The 16,427-nt window shown below is 41.2% G+C and overlaps 1 protein-coding gene across 1 annotated transcript in view; it reads left to right on the plus strand.

Annotated features, from left to right (window-relative positions):
* The first annotated feature begins 4,734 nt into the window (after positions 1-4,734).
* Positions 4,735-16,427, plus strand: part of bbs9 (Bardet-Biedl syndrome 9) — a 264,843-nt gene continuing 253,150 nt past the window's right edge. The window contains 5 exon segments of the mRNA XM_052023724.1: positions 4,735-4,804; positions 4,807-4,839; positions 5,430-5,580; positions 12,908-12,972; positions 14,856-14,969. Of these exon segments, the coding sequence (XP_051879684.1) occupies positions 4,735-4,804; positions 4,807-4,839; positions 5,430-5,580; positions 12,908-12,972; positions 14,856-14,969 (433 nt within the window).

A 16,427-nucleotide genomic window follows, 5' to 3' on the forward strand; every position in this document is an offset into this window, starting at 1 on the left:
CATATCTTCGTTAATTCACTCTCTCAATGGATCTGACTTGCCATTGCCTTTGCTCTGTGCCAAAGGCATTTTTTTCACTTTACTCTTATATGTAGAAGACCCTTGCCCTTCCTTTGGCTCCATTGCTTGGTATTTTTGCTTGCTTTTCATTGCCCCGTTTAACAAAAAAATTAGACAAATGTCCAACAGGGAACAGTGTGCTGATGCTTTCCTGGGAGAGATGAAGAAAACTAAAAAACCAGGCCATCAAGCAAACAAAATATTCAGAGGAAAGATCAAAAAGGAGAAAATTGAAAAAAGTTGTACAGGCTGGAAATCATAGAACATAGAACAGTACACCTCAGGGACAGGCCCTTCGTCTACAATGTTGTGCCAAACCTAATTCAATTAGTAATCAAATGCCCAACTAAACTAATCCCTTTTGCCTTCACAATGTCCATATCCTTCCATTTCCCACACATTCTTGGGCCTATCTAAGAGCCTCTTGAATGCCCCTATTGTATTTGCCTCTACCACCACCCTGGGCAGTGCATTCCAGGCACCCCCACCACTTTCTGTTTACAAAAAAAAAACTGCCCCACACATGTCCTTTGAACTTGCCCCCATCACCTTAAATGAATGCCCTCTGGTATTAGACATTTCAGCCTGGGAAAAAGATAACTGGCTGTCTACTCTATCTATGCCTCTCATAATCTTATAAACCTCTATCAGATCTCCCCTCAACCTCCACCGCTTCAGAGAAAGCAACTCAAGTTGGTCCAACCTCTCCTTATAGCACATGCTCTTTAATCAGGCAGCATCCTGGTAAACCTCTTGTGCACCCTCTCCAAAGCGTCGACATCCTTCCTATAATGGGCGACCAGAACTGAATGCAGTACTCCAGATGTGCCTAACTAGAGTTTTATAAAGGTGCAGCATAACTTCTTGATTCTTGAACTCAGTGCCTCGACTAATAAAGGCAAGCATACCGTATACCTTCTTTACCACCCTATCAGCTTGTGTAGCCACTTTCAGGGAGCTATGAACTTGGACCCCAAGATCCCTCTGTTCATCAACAGTATTCCTTTATATTTGATCTCCCAAGATGCAACACTTCACATTTGTCTGGGTTAAACTCCATCTGCCATTTCTCTGTCCACATCTGCTGCTGATCTATATCCCGTTGTATCCTTTGACAGTCTTCTATGCTATTCACAGCACCACCAATCTTTGTATCATCTGCAAACTTACTCACCCACCCATCTATGTTTTCATCCAGGTCATTTATATATATCACAAACAGCAGAGGTCCTAGTACGGATCCCTGTGGAACACCTCTAGTCACAGACCTCCAGCCAGGATAAGTCCCATCAACCACCACCCTCTGTCTTCTATGGGCAATCCAATTCTGAATCCAAATGGCCAATTCACGTGGATCCCATGCACCTAAATCTTCTGCCTCCCATGTGCGTCTCAGTAAGATCCATGTAGACAACATCCACAGCTTCTACCTTCATCAATCACCTTTGTCACTTCCTCGAGAAACACAATCAAGTTAGTAAGGCACGACTTGCCCTGCATGAAGCCATGCTGACTGTACCTAATTAGGCCATGGTTTTCCAAATGTTCATAAATCCTATTGCTAAGAATCCTCTCCAGTAACTTCCCTACAACTGACATGAGACTCATCAGTCTATAGTTTCCAGGATTATCCCTGTTTCCCTTCTACTCGCCAGTCCTCCAGGACCACACCTGTGGCTAGAAAGGACACGAAGATCTTGGTCAAGGCCCCGGCAATCTTATCTCTTGTCTCTCTCATTAACCTGGGGTATATCCCATCAGGCCCTGGGGACTTATCCACCTTAATATTCTTTAAGAGACCCAACACTACCTCCTTCTTTATCTTGAAATGCCCTAGCAAATTAGCACGCTCCACACTGATCTCCCTATCCTCCATCTTCTTCTCCTTGGTAAATAGTGATGCAAAGTACTCATTTAGGATCTCACCCACATCCTCCGCCTCCAAGCACATGTTTTGTCCTTTATTCTTGAGTGGTCCTACCTACTCCCTAGTTATCCTCTTGCTCTTGATATATGTATAGAATACCTTGGGATTCTCTTTAATCCTACTTGCCAAGGACTTTTCATAGACCCTCCTGGTTTTTCCTAATTCCCCTTCTTGATTTCTTTTCTGGCTTCTTTATCATCCTCAAGGGCTTTGTTTGACCTTAGTTTCCTAAGCCTTACATACATTTCCTTTTTCTTCTTGACTAGATCACCACCCCTCTTGACATCCAAGGCTCCCTGACCTTGCCATCCTTGTCCTTCCTCTTGCTGGAACATACTTGTCCTGTACTCTGTGGAGTTGGTCTTTAAACAACCTCCACATTGTCAGATATGGACTTGCCCAAAAACAGTTGTTCCCAATTGTCTCTCCCTAGTTCCTGCCTAATGCACTTGTAATTGCCCTGCTCCAATTTAGTACTCTCCGGCAAGGTCCATACTTATCCTTATCTATAGCTATCTTAAAACTTAAGAGTTGTGATCACTGTTCCCTAACTATTTTCCCACTGAAAGGGCAGTCATCTGGGCCAGGTCATTACCCAACAACCAGGTCCAGTATGGCTCCTCCTCTTGTTGGACTATCTACATTTTGATTTAAGAAACCCTCCTGGATGCACCTAACAAATTCTTCCCCATCTAACCTCTTGCACTAAGGAGGTCCCAGTTTACAATAGTGAAGTTGAAGTCCCCCACTACAACAACCCTGTTGTTTTTACGCCTTTCCCTAATCTTCCTGCATATCTGTTCCTCAATGTTCCGGTGACTACTGGGGGGTCTGTAGTATAACCCCATCAGAGTGATTGCACCTTTCTTATTTATGAGTTGTACCCAGTGGCTGAACCCTCCGTTATGTCCCCTCCTGAGTGCAGCTGTGATATTGTCCCTAATTAATAGCACAACTCTTCCCCCCCACCTCCCTTTTTGCCTCCTTCTCTATCTTCTAAAACACCAAAACCCTGGAATATTAAGCACCCATTCCTGTCCCTCTCTCAACCAAGTCTGTGTTATGACCCACAACATCATAGTTCCATGTTACATTTCAATGTAAATCGGTTTAAAAACTATGTGCTGAAAATGCTCAAGTCACTGCTCTTTGTTCTCCACTTCAGATGTTCCCTGATTTGCTGAGTGTTTTCAGTGTTTTCTGTTGTTATTTTGGGGCAAGTTTCTTCTCTGACAACCCTTCAGGCTACAATACTGGGCCAGGGTATCTCAGAGATCATATGTTGTCTTTAAATTCACTTTTAAATGTTGCACGGTCTCTGCCCTTAAGAAAAATTACTGAAATATCTCATGTTATGGAAGTGTACATTTATTTAGTAGAATGCAATAGTTTCCTGAAGTTATCTTTTGCAAAAGGTAGCAAGCTGTTTTTATGAATTTATATATGGGTTTGAATCAATTCTGGATTCACTGGGCACAAATCTGTAAACAGTACTGCTCCAGGTGAAATAAATATGGATTATCTCCATTTGGAAATGGGTAGGTTAAGCCCTTGGCTGCAATACACTTCACAAATAAGGGCAAAGTGAAACTGTGACCTCCTCAGCCTAGAAGCGTTAGCCATCTGAGCATCCCTGAATTAATTGATCCAGTCATTGGTGCTGTGTCTTCAGCTGCCAGGTTCCAAGATCTGGTACTCCATCTCTAAGAGATCTCCATTCTCATCCCTCTTTCTCCATTTAATACTTTATTAAAGGCTACTTCAGATGGTGCAGTCCTTGAGGTGTGTGCATATCCTCAATGCTGTAGGGAGTTCCAGGATTTTGACCTGGCAATGGTGAAGAAACAGTGATATATTTCCAAGTCAGGATGGTATGGGGCTTGGAGGGCAACTTCCAGGTGCTGGTGTTCCCATGCTTTTGTTGCCTTGGTCCTTCTAGCTGTTAGAAATTGTGGGTTTGGAAGGTTCTGTCAAAGAAGTCTTGGTGAGTTAGAATCATTAAAATCATGCATCACAGCATGGAAACAGGCCCTTCAGCTCAACTTGTCCACGGTAACCATGGTGCCCTCCTTAGCTTGTCCCATTTGCCTATGGTCCATATCCCCCCTAAGCCTTTCCTATCCATGTATATGCTCCCAAATGTCTTTTAAGCATTGTAATTGTACCTACCTCTACCACTTCCTCAGTGTGTGAAAATTTGCCCTTCAGATCCCCAATAAATCCTTCCCTCTCAAACCTATGCCCTTGAGTTTTAGACTCCCCTATCCTGGGTAAAAGACTGTGACAATCCACCTTGACTATAAACTGTTGAATTCTAAATGCTGAAATTGTTCCCAATGGCCAGGACCAAGGGTCTCATCCTCATGCTATAGGGTATGCTGTTCAGAACAGTGATTAGGAGAAATGTCTTCATCCAAAGGGTGATGAACCTGTGGAATTCTCAACCACAGAAGGATGTGGAGGCCAAGACATCAAATATATTCTTGAAGAGACAGATAAATTTCTTAATGCTAAAGGGATCAAAGAATGTGGGGAGAAGTGGGAACAGGATACTGAAGTGGATGATCAATATTGAACAGCCCTAGAGGGCTGAATGGCCTACTCCTATTTAATGCTCCCATAGTGTTGGCAATCTTTATCTTGAGCACATGTAAATTAAGTTATCTTCCTGTGACACTTCTAAAGATCCTGTTCTGTGCTTCAATTGTCTGAATCTTCATTGCTTTGGTGATTTCAGATTGAGAAAGATGTCTTTGTTTAAAGCTCGAGACTGGTGGTCCACATGTGTGGGAGATCAGGAGGAATTTGACCAGGGATGTTATGTGTTGCTAACGTTGACAACACTGAAAGTGGTAAGTGTAAAAGAAGCTGATTCACTAGAGTTTTGTCGTCTGATGAAATTTAGTATTGTAATTAAAGCAGGGGTATTAGCTGCTCTACAATTCATCATAATGTTAATTAAACAAAGTGCAACATTTCACGGAGACCTTTCTAGTAATCTGCTCCTTCACCAATCCCACTTTGTTTGTGGGTAAGTGGGTAAACCATAGATGCTGTGTGACTCTCTCCCTGCCCCCAACCACTCTTTCTGTTTCTTGTTGCAGTCAAATCTAGAATAGGCCTTATGACCCTCCTGGTTCTTAGGAGAAAAGTATACAAAAGAAACTCCAGATTTAATCACTTTTGTATCTGACCTTTTTCAATCACAAATTAAACATTTAAAAAGGGCCATTCAGTCTTAACATGCTGGTGAAATGGTGATTAGAGGCAGCTAAATCTCGGTTCTATGTCCTGTGGATCATGGGTGCATGAATTCTATGCAATTTTGAAAATTAATATTACAATAATGATCAAATGACTTTGGAATCAATATTGGGTTCCTTGCTTTGTATTGAAGAGGACAAAATAATCCAATTTAATTTTGTTCTGCTTGATTCTCCAGATAAAATTGTCATTGGCAGCTATAAAGGAATTCTACGTATCTATTCTCCAGAACCTTCCAAACCTGGAGCAGCACTTCAACCAGAAGAACTAGTTCTAGAAGTTCAGCTGCCAGACCCGATATTACAGGTGGAGGTTGGCAAATTTGTCTCGTAAGTAGATAAATTATTGAGTAGACTGGGAAGGGTTATGTCACCAGCCAAGAATGTAATAATGTGTTTTTTTTTAAATAGAAAACTTGCGCATATGGATTGAGTTATATCAAAAATATTTTTCACTGTGATGTATTTGGTAAGCACACTTTTCTATGTCTGATTATTGATGAGGAAGAGAAAAATCATAATTAGTTGCAGTGTCCTGATTTCCATTGCTTGGAAAACAAATAAAACTGCAGAAGCTGGAATCTGAAACTAAAACAGAAATGCTAGAATAAGACAGCAAGCCAAGCAATGACAGTGGAAAGAGAAACCAGTCAATGTTTTGGTCAGAACTGGGGGAAGAGTGGTTGGTTTCAAAGCAGAAATGGGGGAAGGAGTGAGGTGCAAGACAAAAGCCTAAATCAGAATGAGAATCAGTTTTATCATCACTGACATCTGTTGTGAAATTTGTTGTTTTGCAGCAGCAGTACAGTGTAAGACATAAAAATTACTAAAAGTTAAAAAAAAAATAAATAAATGGTACAAAAGAGGAGTAATGAGGTTGTGTTTATGGGTTCATGGACCGTTCAGAAATCTGATGGTGGAGGGGTAAAAGCTGTCCCTGAAACGTTGAGTGTGGGTCTTCAGGCTCCTCCCCAATGGTAGTAACGTGAAGAGGGCACGTCCTGAGCAGTGAGGGTCCTTAATGATGGATACTGCCTTCTTGAGGCACTGCCACTTGAAGATGTCCTCGATGGCGGGGGAGGGTTGTACCTGTGATGGTGCTGGCTGAGTCTACAACCCTCTCCAGCCTCCTTTGATCCTGCACATTGGAGCCTCCATACCAGGTGGTGATGCAACCAGTCAGAATGCTCTCCACCATACATCTGTAGAAATTTGCAGGAGTCATTGATGACATACCAAATCTCTTCAAATTCGTATTGAAGTAGAGCCACTGGCTTGCCTTCTTCGTGATTGCATCAATGTGTTGGGCCCAAGATAGATCCTTTGAGATGTTGATGCCCAGGAACTTGAATCTGCTCACTCTATCCACTGCTGACCCCTCAATAAGGACTGGTGTGTGTTCTCTGACTTTCCCCTCCTGACGTCCACAATCAGTTCCTTGGTCTTGTTGATGCTGAGTGCAAGGTTGTTGTTGCGACACCATTGAACCAGCCGATCTATCTCACTCCTGTACACCACCTCATTGCCATCTGAGATACTGACAACAACAGTGGTGTTATCAGCGAATTTATAGATGGCGTTTGAGATGGAGATCAGTTAAGACAAGAAGCTCAGGATCACTCCTGTGAACTGAATGCAGGTGCTCTGCAAAGCAATCGCCAAATCTGTGCTTGTTGTCTCCAGTGTAGAGGAGGCTATATTGTGAGCACTGAATGCAGTAAACTGGATTGGGTGAAGTACAAGTGAATCGCTACTTCATCGGGAATGATTGTTTGGTCCCATGGATGGTGGGAAGGAAAGAGGTGAATGGACAGGTGTTGCATCTTTTCTGGTTGGACGCAGAGGTGCCGTGGGATGGGGAGTGGTGGGACCCCCTCTCCGCAAGCTCAGAATGAAGTTCTCCTGGTACTGACCTTTCTCCTTGCCAGCTTTACATTACCCTTTGCAATTTCTGCCAGCTCCATCGTGATCCTACCCCAAGTCATGTCATCTCCTCTTCTCCTCTATCTGCATTTCGCAGGGACCACTACCATCTGCTCTGCTCTACCATCCCCACCCACCACTCCCCATCCCATGGCAGCTTTGCATCAAACCAGAGGAGATGCAACACCTGACCAATCACCTCCACCATCAATTGGCCCAAATAATCATTCCAGGTGTAGCAGCTATTCACTTGCACTTCGTTCAATCTGGTGTACTTCATTCAATGTTCACAGTATGGCTTCATCTGAAGAAACCAAATGCAGATTGATTGATCACTTTGCAGAGCACCTGCACTCAGTCCAGAGGAGTCATCCTGAGCTTCCAATTGCATGCTGTTTTAATCCCCAGTCCCACTCCCATTCTGATCTGACTGTCTTTGTCCTCCCCTGTGCTGTAGTGAGGTCCAAGGTAAACTAGAAGAACGTCATCTTGTCTTCTGGCTAGGCATTTTGCAACTCTCTGGAATGAACTTTGAATTTGCCGATGTCAGGGAAACTGCTCTCTCATCATTACCCATGCTCAGAGTGGGATTGGGGATTAAAATAGCATGCAACAAGAAGCTCAGGATCACTCCTCTGGACCGAGTGCAGGTGCTGTGCAAAGTGATCACCCCATTCCTTTAAGACATCTTGCTAATGGCAGAACTCCTGCTCATTACTTGATCTGACTTAACCTATCTCCATATAAGCTTTTGTTTTGCACCTTGCTCCTCCCTCAGTTGTGCTTTGTAAACTGTAAACCCTCCACTCCCCCCCCACCCCCCCAGTTCTGAGGAAGGGTCACTGACTCGAAACGTTGACTGGTTTCTCTTTCCACAGATGCTGCTTGACCAGCAGAGTTCTTCCAGCATTTCTGTTTTTGTTTCAATTTCCATTGCTCATTACTTCTTCTGAATACTGCCAAGGTGTCTAGAGGTGAAGATTACCACTCTGACCCCACAAAGCACCTACACTTGATCTGACTGCCAACTTGATATTTGCATTAAAATTTCAGTATCCTTGCTGAGGGGCACCAAAGCCAGACTGCTGTGAACCTATGACATGGAATGGCTCTATTATTTGGGCAATATTGATTTTTGGGTTGTGTTAATGGGTGAAATGTGGTGTAATCTACATTTGGCAGCAGAGTTTAATGAAGTGAAATGCACAGGATGCCTTTGAACAGCAGAGGGAGCCATTTTACTGTGAATGTGAACCTGTAGCAGACCATTTTGGAAACAGACGAGACTGCTGATGCTGTTTGTTGCTCTAGAAAGTCCCAGCTATCCCCACCATTAATCTTTGCATGGTTGTCTAGCACATCCATGTTGCTGCATTACAACCAAATTAGTCCACAGTTGAAGACAAATTTTTGCATGTTACTCATTGCTTGATGTCCACAGCATATACATAAATAAATCCTCTAGAAAGGCAGCCAGTGGAAAGTCTCCAATTCCAATTGTTGGTGTTTCTGTATTTAATTTTACCCCAAGTAGTTATCAACTTCATTTTGAGAATGTCCAGTTGTATCAGTGATTAAGAATAAGACTGACATTGAAATAATCCCTCCGTTTAAAGACTATTGAATGGTTCCCTTGTACGATAAAATGGACTCTCGACCTCACGATCTACTTTGTTATGACCTTCTACCTTATTGTCTACCTGCACTGTACTTTCTCTGTAGTTGTGACACTTTATGCTGCATTCTGTATTGATTTATCTCTTACTACCTCAATGCACTGTGTAATGGATTGATCTGTATGAATGGTATGCAGGACAAGTTTTTCACTGCACCTCGGTACAATTGACAATAATAAACCAATTCCAATTCCAATAACCCATTACCCATAAAAGCAAACATTGAAAATTTTGAACTGTTTCTGAGGAGTCTCTCAGACATGTCTGAAACCTTGGGTGTCTTTACTGGCATATTTCCTTTCTCTGTGGTGAAGCTCAACCAGAGGAACTCCTAGAATGTGCCAGTGATAATATAGAATCTTAGATGGCAGCCACCATGTAATGTGCTTGTGGGTCTGCTACCACAAGTGGCTATAGTCAGCTGGATTTGTCACTATTGAGCAGGAGGATTTTTTTGCTATACATCAGCTGCTTCAACAATGACCTTTGCAATGGTCAATGAACAATGCAAAGTGAGAAGTGGGGATGTTTGATTATGCAATGTTCATTTGCTGGGGCATTGTAAATACCATGTCTGCAAGACCAGGTCAGAGACTGGGTATCCTGCCTTGAATTACCTTGTCTCCTGAGACATCAAAGTTTTTCCACCATCTACAAGCCATAAAGCAGATGTCTAATGGAGTACTCTCCACTTGCCTGGATGAATACAACTCTCAATAAGTTCAGCACCTTCAAACTCACTTGATTGGGACACCATCCACCATCCTAAACATTCATTCCCTGTGCCACTAGTACATGGTGGCTGCAGTGTGCACCATCTACAAGATGAAATGCAGTTACTCACTTCAGCTATGCTGACAGCATCTCCTATACCACCACCAAGCAGGAGGAGGGCATCGGGTACATTGGAACTCCACCACCCATAGGTACCCCTACAAACGGAACATCATCCTAACCTGGAAATATGTTGCCAATCCTTTGAGCCTAAATTCTGTAACTTCCTCACCAGAAGTACTGCAGTGGTTCAAGAAAGTTGCTCACCACCACCTTCTTGAGGACATTTTGGGATGGGCAATTAACTGCTGGCCTTTAGAATGGTATCCAGACCTTGAAAAATAGATAAACAAAAACAAAGTCATGTAACAACTTTAATGTATAAAATTGTTCCAAAGTACTTTTCATAGAAATCTTGTTAGCCAAAAATGGATGCCAAATTCCAAGGATGGACATTGAAAATTCGGCCACTGGTGCCTCCAAAAGGAGGAGGAAGTGGTGGAGATATGGAGGATTAAGGAGGATTTTTGGATCCTAGGCCTAATATTTCTGGTAGGGAAAAGAGAGGAAATGCTCAAGAGGCCAGAGTTGGAGAAGATGCGATTCTAAGGAAGAGGGAGTTATTGATTAGCAAAGCACACACAGAGTGGAGTTGAGGCTGTGTGAATGTTGGTTTATTTGTAACTTGGCAGTCCATATCCTATTCCCCAAATTCCCTGCCCCCCCCAATGGACCAATTGACTCCTTATGGCCCCCAATTTAAAATTCTAATGCTTGTGGTCTTGCTGTACGCGGACTTGACCGCTTCATTAACTGAGGAATTGTAGTAACATTCAGGAGTAGCTTTTACTGATCAATTCCTATATTGAGCTTGTAATGGAAGAAGTCATTACTGCAGCTTTTGAAAATAGTTAGGCTCCAGTCAGTGCATGTGTGAAAGAGATACTAGGAGCATTGCTCCTTTACTAATTGTTATTATTTAGATCTAGCAGTTGTCGATGATCTTGGGCACTCGATATGGAATATTTATTCCCCAACCAGAGGACTTCTTGTTCCTCCCTTTGTTATGCTAGTGGAATGTGGCAAATATCATGTTAAAAGAAGCATTATATGTTGTAGCATCCCAAAGGGATACCAAATGATCCTCCTGCGCAATTTCAGTGCCAAGGTGGGAAGGGATGTAACACTGGCAGGGAAGGAGTAGAGAAGACCATCTCCAATGGGATCGTCTCCTTGACAAAATGCTTGGAGTGTGGCCTTGTCATAATGAACGCTCTGTTTTGTCAGAGCAACATGGCAACTACCCTGATCCAAGCACTAGCACCTGTTAGAAAGTGTCATTATCTCAGGAGGCGACAGCAAAGATGGCACTTGAAGCATATCAGACATCAATGACTGCTGGACTGACAACTGTCTAAGCCATTTGATTGTCTCCAATTTGGTGCCAAACATTAGCCTAAAAAGAGCATCGCTGCAAGAAGATCAAAGTTGAAGCTCTCAAGAACCCCAGAAAGACATCTTGTCTCAGGCAGGGCCTCGCATTAATGTCCAGATTACAGGAGCTGCAGCATCACAGTTTATGGGCCACCTTGAAGTCTGTCACAGCTGGCACCTGTGAGGAGATTCTTGGCTTCTCTGCTGAGAACACTAGGCCTGGTTTAATGAGAATGACAAGGAGATCAAGGAGCACATGAACCATAAATGTAAGGCATTCCTGGATTGGAAGCTCCACCTTTATTCAAGGGAAAAGAAACGGCTCTAGAGATCTGGAAAAATACCACCAAATGTCTTCACAAAATCCTTCAAATTCTTTGGAAGGATAAACAAACGACATCAGTGACCTTCAGCACCGAGGCTCCTGTTCTCAGTCAGCTTCATTGGACAGGCATTTGCATGTCTCAAACCAAACTCCCAAAACGGACTTCATTCCAAGCTTTATTGTGGGTAAGGATTACCAGGTAGACAGAACAACAGAAATAAGAATGTGCCTAAAGCCTCCTTGAGGTATAGCATCCCTACTGACTCCTGGGAATTCTCAACCCATGGCCACTCAAATTGGAGAATGAGCATTTAAGATGGTATTGAGCACCTTGAGGCTACGCATCCATGGCAGAGCTTGTAGTTCCCACACTGGCCTCGTCAGCCACCTCAGAACCCAACAAATGGGAGCGGAAGCAAGCTGTCCTCAATCCTGAGGGACTGTCTAAGAGACGATAGAAGATAATATTGGGCCCTTGGGCCTTTACAGGCCAAAGCAGGGTGCAAACTATCTCTTCAGACTTCTCTTTGGGCAAAATGAACTGATGTTGATGTGACGTTAGGTTAGCTCTTCTACACTTTGTAGGGGAGACTGATTATAGAATAATTATAACACAGAGCCCTTTCAGCTCTTTGCCAATTACTTCGTTATCCAGTTAGTCTACTGCCCTGCTCTCTCCCCCAGAACCCTCCAAGTGTTAAAATATTTGACCAATTCCCTGTTGAAATTTGATGTTTAGTTTGCTTTTACCATCCTTCCAGGCAGCACATTCCAGGTTGTACCGAAGTCATGTGGGCAGTTTGCTCTAATAATTCATGAGAATAATCATTACAGAAATGAAGAATCCCCATCAAAATAGGTAACATTTCCCTCCCTTTAGCTGTATATTCTCATTTTTCAAGTGGAAGGAACACCATAATAACCAATTTTCAGAAGGAAAATTGATTTAAATCTTAGAGATTAGTTGGGGCAGTTGGGTGAGGGGAGAAACATAACAAGACCTGTATTCTGCTATTTCTCTGGTGGATATATTTGTTTTTTTTAATGGAATCAAAACCAAATGTTTAAAGGATGTTTAAATTAGCACATATAAGGCAATGTTCAAATTTGTATTTATATTTGTAGCTCTTTAAGCTTGCTCTGTGACAAAGAAGCAAAGTATACATTGCTTTTTTGTTTTTCATTTGTATGTTCAAATTTGCTATGTAAACCCTTGCATGATCTGTAATGGATGTTCTCAAATGCTATTGCAACTTCTCGATTATTTTATAATCAAAAATTTATTAACATTTCAACCATTAGAAATTACATAGTTGAGAGATACTGAATTTTTAAGAAAGCAACCTCTGATCGTGGATTTGCAGAAGCAAGTTTACTGTGCATCAGCTTGATGTTGTACTGCAGATAAAGACAGGATTTAATTCAAATTTGCTTTTAGAAAGTTATTTAAAAGCTGACTGAGTTTCTAATTTTGAATCTGCCTTAAGATCATCTTGCAGTTAGACGATTTTGTTTATTTTTGCAGAGGTACAGAACTCTTCCACATGGCAGTTTTACATCCAAGAAAGCTGTCGGTCTATGCTGTCTCAGGTAATGTATATGCTTACAAACTTGTACCTTGCTTGCAAAAGTGCTTTTATTTTTCTTGTTTTAAGCCTTTGGTTTTTGACCTTTTCTTTAAGCATAATATTAATTTTGATGGCATTTGATGAAGATCTGTTCATAAACTTGTGAAAATAGTAGGTTTAATACAGAAGTTAGAATTTTGAAAATATGTTGCAATTTATCCCTTAAAACACAAAATGTTGCCATAGTAAATCAAATAATAAAAAGAAGTTACCTCTGATTTCTCAGCCACCAGTTCCATGGCTTGAACAGACCATTTCTGATTCTCATTTAGTTGTATTGTAGTCTATTAACTGGAAATTACGGAGCAGGCCTTAGTGGGGAGAATTCAAAGAAAACTCGTTCTTAAAAATAAAGTCACAAAGCTCCAGATTAGGTTTTTGTTGTGCCTAAAATACCAGCCTTAATTGTACATCTGTTTTGAGGCTGTTTAATTGTGGGCAGTTTTCATGTATGGTTCCTCAGCCCTGAGGTGGAGCCATTAAAGTAAGTGACAATGTGATTGGGGCTAGGACTGGATAGCATAAAAGAACCAGGACCAGGATTTTTGGGGATATTATAATTATGTATAAGTGTGCTTCAGCCCAAATTTCCTCAGCTTTTTATGCCAAGTATTTGTTTTATACCCTAATCATACATGTCTGGGCACAAATAAACTGGAAATTCTATTCCAGAATTTTCAGGTGAATAAAACACAAAAATTTAAAACCCTTTGCTGTAGCGTAAAGGTGTAAAGTCTTTGTGGCGATGGCTGCCTACATTTACAAACCATCTAATTTTATTTGTGGAATTTTGGAGCTTTTTGGAGTTGTACAATCAAAATAATTCAAGGCATAGTACGCTGTTAGGGCTGGTAACATGAAGGTGGCAAACAAAAATTTTAATTTATTTAATAAAATCATAATAATTGAATTTTTGTTCAGCTGCAGTAATGAAGTTCATGTGGATAAAAAAAATAAATGTTTAATAGTTTGATAATTCATTTAACCAAAAAAATTTTGAATTATTGCCTTTATGATGAGATGCTGGAAAATTCTGATTAAAGGAAATATCTGGTATGGGAGAATACTTTGCTGGGTACCACTGATCAAAGTCACCTTGGATGATGATCTCAAGGAAATCACATGCAGATTTGATGGGAGTGTTCACTATCTGAGAGCAAGGAGAAATTTAAACAAGAAAACAGAGCTGAGTTGCTAAATATATTTAAGACAAAGATTAATACATTTTGAGATATTGAGGGAATTAAGCAATGTAGGGTTGGTACAGGAAAGTGGTGCTGAGGTTAAAGATCAGTCATTATCTTTATGGAATGGCAGGGCAGGAGTAATGCCCTGTATGGTCAGCATATCTTTATGTCTTCACTTGTCAGATTTCCAGAAGGCCTAGAAATTTCTTGTTGTCTATTAATATGTGATGCCTGCATGATGAAATGTTTGAAAGAACCTCTCCATGTGAGGTGGGAACAGATGTCTTTCCTATTCTTGTCAGAGTGAACTTCTTCACATGGTATGTGATGGAATCTGCCTCGTGTATTTTGGACCGGTGTGAAACTTAAGAATTTGAGAGGACCCACTTCAATTTAATGCCCCCAAATCACATGTAACAAGAACGGGCATTCAAATGAACAACCAACTGTGCAATCATTGGGACGTGATTCCTAGACATTTGGAGAATATTCACACGGGATCTTCTGTAATTTCGATTGTTCCTATTTTTCCAACAGGTACACAAGTGTATTTTGATGCTTGGGAAAGATTCAGTCATTGGCCTGAATTAGTTATTTAGAGGTGAACTTGTTTGAAGCAGATGGTCTTTCTTTCATCTGTTTTTTTTTGGGTTAACAGGAATTATGGGTACTGTTGAACATGGAAACCAGTACCAGCTGAAACTAATTTATGAGCACAATCTTCAGGGGACAGCTTGCAACTTAACATTTGGAGCTTTTGGTGGTGTAAAAGGTGAGAATATATGTGTTGTAGTTTTTCCCATGAATCAAAGGAGTTTGTGAAAGCTGAACTATGATCAATGTCGCTTCGAACAGAGGGTAGGCTATTGCAACAGTAGAGAAATGTTTGTGTGGCAAGTGGAAAATCTGCACCCATGTGTATGTAGCAAATGTTGTGCTTTTTCATCTTTTTAATCATCTAGTCCTAAGCCTCGCCCTTCATTGATATAGAGGAAAAGCCAGCATGACATCTTGGTCCATTCAGGGTGTGATGTAAAACTCGTTCTTGTTGTCATCAAGGTAATGGACTGCTGATTTTCTGAAGATTTGTTTGCTTTTTTCTAGGTAATCTTGTAGCATGACATTATTGCCACAGTCCCTTCTCTTATAGATAAGGGATTAGTCATCTAAATACTGAAATAGCTACTTGTTCTCAGCAGGCAGAACACAGTAATTTATGACAATCCACCATTTACTCTGCTGCCTTGTACTTTATGTAACTATGGTTGGCCATGCTATATTACCACACAAGGGACAGGGAAACTATACCCTGCTGCATTTTCTCTTGGGCAGTGGCTTGAAACTCCCCCACCCTGCCATGTAGAAAAGTAATGGAAGTTTGTCAGAATTTATAGTTTCCTACTAGTTGGCAAGAGGGTCCTGTAACTTTCCATGCACTAGGGAATGAGATTGGGCATTGTTGACTACCAGATGCAACCAATCATTTCTTTAGTGAAAGCTGCCATTGTAATTTTGAAGCAACAACAAATTTCTTTTCATTGTTTCTTCAGAAGTGGATTTGTCTAGCACAGGATAGGTTTGATTTTGCGCAAATGTGGGAAAACTCTCCAGCTGCATTGTGAGAACTCCACAGAACCAGTAGACTACACGGATTCTGTGTTAATAGTCGCCAGAGATTTTCTGCTGCAAGGAAAAAATTCTTGGCACTAACTTGGATTGGATTATGCTGCAGTCTGTCATAGGATCTCAGATGGATTGCTTGTGGAATTTATGATTTTACTGTGTTGACAGGAAAACATTGAAAAGAGCAAAAAGTTCATGGACAGACAAATTGTTCTGTGGATCTGAAAGTAGGTCAAAAAGGTTCTCAGTAAAAATACTTGAGCAAAAATTCAATCATTTCAGGTGAGAGTTATTGCACAAAGACAGTGTCCAAGATAAAACAAAAAAAGTCACACCCGTGACCTTTATCTAGTTTTGGAAGTGTTTCACTGGTGGTTGGTTCCTTGGTTGAAATATTGATAACATCACATCATCTTTGCATCCTTGGTGAAGCAGTGTCCCAAGATAAGCAGGGGATTGTTAGCAATTTCTTGATTTTTCAAGTTATGCCCTAGTCTTGATCATTTCCCTCAAATCCAAAATTGACTATTATTTTGGCCATCAGATGACAAAACAAGTAAGTATTGTCCTTGCCTGTCAATCTTGCAATGTTTAATAAAGAGAAAAC

This window comes from Pristis pectinata, chromosome 9 (genome assembly GCF_009764475.1).
Source record: "Pristis pectinata isolate sPriPec2 chromosome 9, sPriPec2.1.pri, whole genome shotgun sequence".
In the NCBI taxonomy this organism is placed as follows: domain Eukaryota; kingdom Metazoa; phylum Chordata; class Chondrichthyes; order Rhinopristiformes; family Pristidae; genus Pristis; species Pristis pectinata.